The sequence below is a fragment of the Erythrolamprus reginae genome, chromosome 9 (assembly GCF_031021105.1).
Source record: "Erythrolamprus reginae isolate rEryReg1 chromosome 9, rEryReg1.hap1, whole genome shotgun sequence".
In the NCBI taxonomy this organism is placed as follows: domain Eukaryota; kingdom Metazoa; phylum Chordata; class Lepidosauria; order Squamata; family Dipsadidae; genus Erythrolamprus; species Erythrolamprus reginae.
Window position 1 is genome coordinate 44,755,056 of NC_091958.1, and position 6,000 is coordinate 44,761,055.

General features: G+C 44.8%; 1 protein-coding gene across 1 annotated transcript in view; it reads right to left on the bottom strand.

Moving 5' to 3' along the window:
* Positions 1-5,505, bottom strand: part of CCNF (cyclin F) — a 45,935-nt gene extending 40,430 nt beyond the window's left edge. Inside the window, 3 exon segments of the mRNA XM_070761023.1 lie at positions 224-330; positions 1,951-2,105; positions 5,340-5,505. Coding sequence (XP_070617124.1) covers positions 224-330; positions 1,951-2,105; positions 5,340-5,352 — 275 coding nt within the window. The 5' untranslated portion in view covers positions 5,353-5,505.
* Positions 5,506-6,000: the final 495 nt, after the last annotated feature.

Here is a 6,000-nt window from a genome sequence, read left to right on the forward strand (position 1 = left end):
CGCCCCCCCCCCCCCACCACTCAATGTGCCCCAGGGTTTCATAAATGTAAAAAATGTGCCGCGGCTCAAAAAAGGTTGAAAATCACTGCTCTACTCTACTCCATTCTATTCTTCATTCCATTCATATACACATAACATGACCCTCACTTAACAACTGGTTACTTAGCCATTCTTCTTGTGTAATGCAAGATAGCTGACGATTTCCCAAGTTCTAAAAAGTTACCTTTCAAAGATGATCAAGTTTTTTGGAGACGGCCACTGTTCCTGAAAGCTTGCACAGGCCCAAATGCAGGTGTGATTATCTATAAGATACTTAAGATGAGAATGCACCTGGAAGAGAGCGAAGCAGACCGTAATAGCCGAATAAGGGCAATTAACGTCCAGCCAGGAGGAATCCCCTGGAAAACAATTTTGTAAGACTGGAAGGACAAGTTATTCTGTTTGCATCACGGATTGTTGGCGCAGGCAAGAATTTTGGGCTTGCGGGTCCTAAGGTAGGCGTATCTAATACAGCAAGAACAGCTACCGTATTTTTTGAAGTATAAAGCCTACTCCTCCCCCAAAAGAGGGCAAAAATCTGGGTGCGTCTTATACAGTGGTACCTCATCTTACGAATGCCTCTTCTAACGAACTTTTCAAGATACGAACCCGGTGTTTTAAGATTTTTTTGCCTCTTCTTCCGAACTATTTTCACCTTACGAACCCAAGCAGCTGCTGCTGGGATGAAGAGGTTTCTTTTTCCTCCCTTTTTTGAAGAAAGAAAAGGGAGGGGCTGCTTGGAGTAGGAAACATTTTGCAGAGAACAACGTGCTTGCAAAGGAACTGAAAGGGTGTCTTTTTAAGAAAGAAAAGGGAGGAGGGAGGGGCAGCTTGGGGGAGGAAAATTTTTGCAGAGAACAACGTGCTTGCAAAGGAACTGAAAGGGTGTCTTTTTAAGAAAGAAAAGGGAGGAGGGAGGGGCAGCTTGGGGGAGGAAAATTTTTGCAGAGAACAACGTGCTTGCAAAGGAACTGAAAGGGTGTCTTTTGAAGAAAGAAAAGGGAGGGGCGCCCCCCTTGCCTTTCTTCCTTCCCACTCACCCTTTAGCCTAACCTTGCTTCTTCCACCCGCCCCCTTTAGCTGCTCCTCCCTGCCCTCTGTTCGCCTCCCTTCTAAAGTTTGGGATTTTCCTGAAGGATTTGCACCCATTATTTGCTTTTACATTGATTCCTATGGGAAACATTGTTTCGTCTTACAAACTTTTCACCTTACGAACCTCCTCCTGGAACCTATTAAGTTCGTATGATGAGGTACCACTGTACTTTGAATGTAACCCAGCCTCTGAAACAGAGCTTCAGAAAAAAAGCAAGTTGCAGAGTTCACAACCAATGACCTTATTGCTAAAATTCACCTCTGGGAACAGCTGATTGGGGGTATCCACCTGCCAGTCAGCTGTTTTCTTATTTTCCTCCCCCAAAACAGGGGCGGTTTTCTCCTAGTTTGGACCAGATTGCCTGAACCGTTAGCGACCAGCTAGTGACGTAACTATGGCGTCATGGATCCGGTTCTGTCGGCGCTGATCCGTGGGTGCCGCCATCTTTTAAAAAGAATTTTCGGCATTTTTTTTTCTATTTTCGGATTCCTTTTCTTCTTCTACTTGAAAAAATGCCCTCTCGTCCGCTGGTGGGTTAATCCTGAGCTTCATTTCTTTGCCTGAAGCACAGCTGGCCAGCTCCTCAGCTGTGTTTCAGGCTCTATCGGGCTCATGAGCATGAGCGGAAGTGGAATTGCACAATGGGCTGGGCGTGTGCGAGGGGACCGGACACGTGTGCAACATCGCAATGCCAACTGGTGGAACCCACCCCAGCCCAAAAAACTAAGGTGCGTCTTATACTCCAGTGCATGTTATAGTCTGAAAAAATACGGTATGTGGAAAGTACAAAATAAAAATTAAAAAAGTTTTGGACTTACAGCTCGGAGGGAAAGGATGTCTTCAATAGGAAGACCTTTGAGAACATGGAAGAGAATATCTTCTGGAAGGGACAGCAGCGTCAGTATGCGGGGCCTCTTCTTCAGCCTCCTCTTGGAAGGGACCGAGAAACACCGGGAACATCGGCAGTGGGTGACTGCAACGAAACCAGGGCCAGAAAATGAGGGGAACCATCAGGCACAAAGAATCAGGGCTGTCTACCAAGATGTACTTCAAAAGATTTATTGCTCAAGGACAAAGCAGTGGTTCTCAACGTTTCTAATACTGCGACCCCTTATTACAGTTCCTCATGTTGTGGTGACCCCCAACCATAAGTCTAGCGCTAATTCTCCCAATAGAGCTTTAAGCTGATTGGCAGGAAGGTCAGAGGGACACCCCTACTGTAAACGCCTGATTGGTCAGATTGTAAAAATATGTCCCAAGGCGCCAGAATAGAAGCTTTAGTTCCTAACATTGTGGGAAATTTGTCTTTCACTGTGGTCTTAGGTGACCCCTGTGAAACGATAGTTCGACCCCCAAGTTGAGAACCACTGTTCTATAGGAACCGATGTGGAAGTATTAGAACTCCCAACCCAGATGATATCGCCAGGTCTCTAGTTTTTTCTCTGTCAATTCCCACAATGGACTTACTATCTTAAAAACCCTGAGCCTGTTTATTTCAGAGAACGCTCTACCAAATTCAGTCTGAATTTGAAGGTTTGAATGCCACCCCATGTCTTTGATTGATGGACACAAAGCAGGAACATGTCAAGACTTACAAACAGGGAATCCATTCTATCCTTTCAGATTCTTTACCTGCCCATATAGGATCAACTGGCTCTCTTATGCTAGAAGGATAGCTTCCCAGCAAACCTGATCCACCCTTTTGTAAAATTATCTGTCTTGTAATGTTAGCAAAGACTTTTGTGACGATTTCACAAGGCTCCTTAAACCATTGTTCAAATGGTACTTTTGCTAATTATGGGATGGCCCCAGATTGCGCAATAGCAAACGACTGCTAAAGAAGATTGCCAAATTTCAACACATTTTAAAATGGGCAAAAATGGCAAAGTTTGGTATTCCTGCCTTTACTTTTTTTTGCAAGTAACCCAAGTCAGCAAACATGCATAGCATCCCTTCCTCTTTAACCCAGAACAACCCCTGTAATGTCAATTGGGCTGAGAGAGACTGACTGGGCCACGCAAGCGAGCCCGTTTTCATGCCTAAGACAGGACTTGAACTCAAAATCATCTGCTTTCCAGCCTGGCGCCTTTTGGGTGCATTTTAAAATAAGCATTACATACACATAGTCTTTCACTTGCAATAGCACTTAGACTTATAGACCGCTATACAGGGCTTAATATCCCTCTCCAAGTGGTTTACAGAGTCAGCATCTTGCCCCCAACTAGCGACCTTGGAAGGAAATAATAGTAACAATAATAATAATAATAATTATTATTATTATTTAGATTTGTATACAGCCCCTCTCCGAAGACTCGGAGAAAGGTGAATCAACCTTGAGCCTGTTGAGATTCGAACTGCTGACACTTGGCAGAATTAGCCTGCAATACTGCATTCTAATTACTGCGCCACCATGGCTCAACGGTTCCTTTAGTGACCATTCAGAGTTAAAACAGCACTGAAAAAGCAAGTTATGACAGCTGCAGCATGACCTATACCAGTGTTTCCCAACCGTGGCAACTTGAAGATATCTGGACTTCAACTCCCAGAATTCCCCAGCCAGCAACAAAAATCCTCATGTGACACTATTGAGATATTCTCTTTATTCGGTTGGTCGGGAATTGAACCCACCATATCTCGGAGGTGTGCCTCTCTATCTATTCAGATCACAGTAGGGTAACTTGTCTTGAGAAAGAAAAAAAACTGCTTGCAGTTAAACATCTTTAGGAAAGTCGAAACAAGAAAACTTTTATTTATTTTTTCCTCCAGAAATCTTTTTTTTTAAAACAAAAGAGAGGAAAACCAGAAAAATCCTGGCACAGCTTTTGAAGCCAGCAGTTTCAACTATAATAATAATAATAATAATAATAATAATAATAATAATAATAATAATAATAATAAATTAGATTTGTAAGCCGCCCCTCTCCAAAGCTTCTTAAAAATATAGAAAATTATCTTTCTTTGAAGCCTCTAATCCCAGCGAATTCTGGCTTTACCATACATTAAAAAAAGACATTAACTGCTGCTTAAAAAACAAATAATTACGCTCCTTTGAATGTTTCTCTCTTACCAGTATCATGTATATATAAACATTGTTATATTTTTGTATACTACCAATACAAACTTGGCAAAATAAATAAATAAATTTTGAATCTTTTTTTTCCCCTGCCAAACTTTGCTCTAAATCCATGAAAATCTGGATTTATGAACCTTTGATGCGGGATGGGGGGAGGAAAAAAAATTACCCCAAAGACCATTCCTTTTGGTAAAAAAGGAGAAATCTTGTATTATGAGCCTGTCTTATGGAATCCATGGAGAAGCCTTAAGCCAATCCCCTCCGCAGACAAGCCACCTCTGATCCTCTAATAGGCTCGGCTCACTTTTTAAATCGAACCGCCCAAAACTTTAGGGACGTCCTCCTCCCCGTTGTGGTTTTTAAAAAATTAGAAAAAAAATTTTTGGAGTAAAAAAAAAAAGGGAACCAATAAACCACTTCAGCAAGGAGCAATTCCCAAAGGGAAAAAACGGATTTAAAAAATAAATTAGCCAAAACTTGGAAAAGTTTTCTTAACAAACTTCGAAAGAAGCTGAGTTTTTAAAAAGTTTTTGCAAAGATATCCGGTGGCGCCTCTGCTCGGATTGGGCTTTTGACGGGCTAGGAGGGAATCAAGGGGTCTGCATTAAATTGGGGAAACGGGATGGGGGGCTTTCCCGGCAGACCCTTTTCTCTCCCGGCCCCGGGCTGCCTTGCGATCTCGCTTTGGGCTCCGTTCACACGTTACCTACTCCCCGCCTAGGATGAGGCTTTCCCACGATTGCACCGATTTGGAGAGTTTGGTAAAACGATGGATTAACAGAGGGGTCGGAAGGGATCTTGGAGGTCATCTAGTCCAACCCCTTTGCCTTGCACCCCACTGCAAATGAACGCGTGTTAACCAGCCAGAGTTCCAGAGGGGTGTTCCAAATCCCCGGGTTTGCAAGCATCGGTTGAACCTGCAAAGGCAATTCCCTTTGCGGACAACCCCACCTTTCCCCAAGCAGGATAGAAAGGGGCTAAACCACCTGCTTGAACGGTCGTGGGGATGAGTCACTCCCGTGTAAGGAGATCCCCCCTCCCACCTTTAATTGAAGACTCCCCGACAAAATAGAGGTTTAATATAGGTACATTCCCCCCTCCCCAACTGCCAGGTTTTGCATGGAGAGCACTCACCGCCCGCTTTCATCCTCGCCAGCCGCCTGGGAAGTACTCGCACAACGACCGCCGCGGCACCAAGCAGCTAGTTCGCAGTGAAGGCTGAGCTTGCCCGAGGGGGCGGAGCCCGGAGAAAGCTCCTCCCCTTTACTCTGACTACCTAGTCTAAAACACCTTCAGCCCCGCCCTTTAGAGGAGAAGGAGCTAATAGCCAATCGCCTGGGCGGGCCGATTTAGAGCCACGCCTCTCTTAAAAAAAAAAAGATTTGGAGCCACCGCCTCGCGCTCTCTCTTTTTTAAACCTAAGCAAGAGCCAGGGATTGGACGGGGGGCGGAGCCGAGGGCGGGGCGAGCGGGAAGGACGTGAGGAAAAGCCATCATCCCACGGGGAGGATTCGAATCCCGCGCGCGCGCGGCCGCGCGGCGTTGGAGCGCAGGCGCAGAAGGGCCCGCCCGGGTTGTGAGGGAAGATTCATGGGTCCCGTTGAAGGGAAGCGGAGGATGGGTTTCCCGATTGCGAGCGATAGAGGGAGGGAGGATGGAACCAGCTTGGATTCGCACCAGGTACTTTAGCCAGGCTTCTTCAATTTTTTTTTATTTTTAAGGTTGTTATCCCACAATGTAACCCGCCTTTAACAGAGATGTAAATCTAATATAAAATAAAAGTAATAAAATTTAA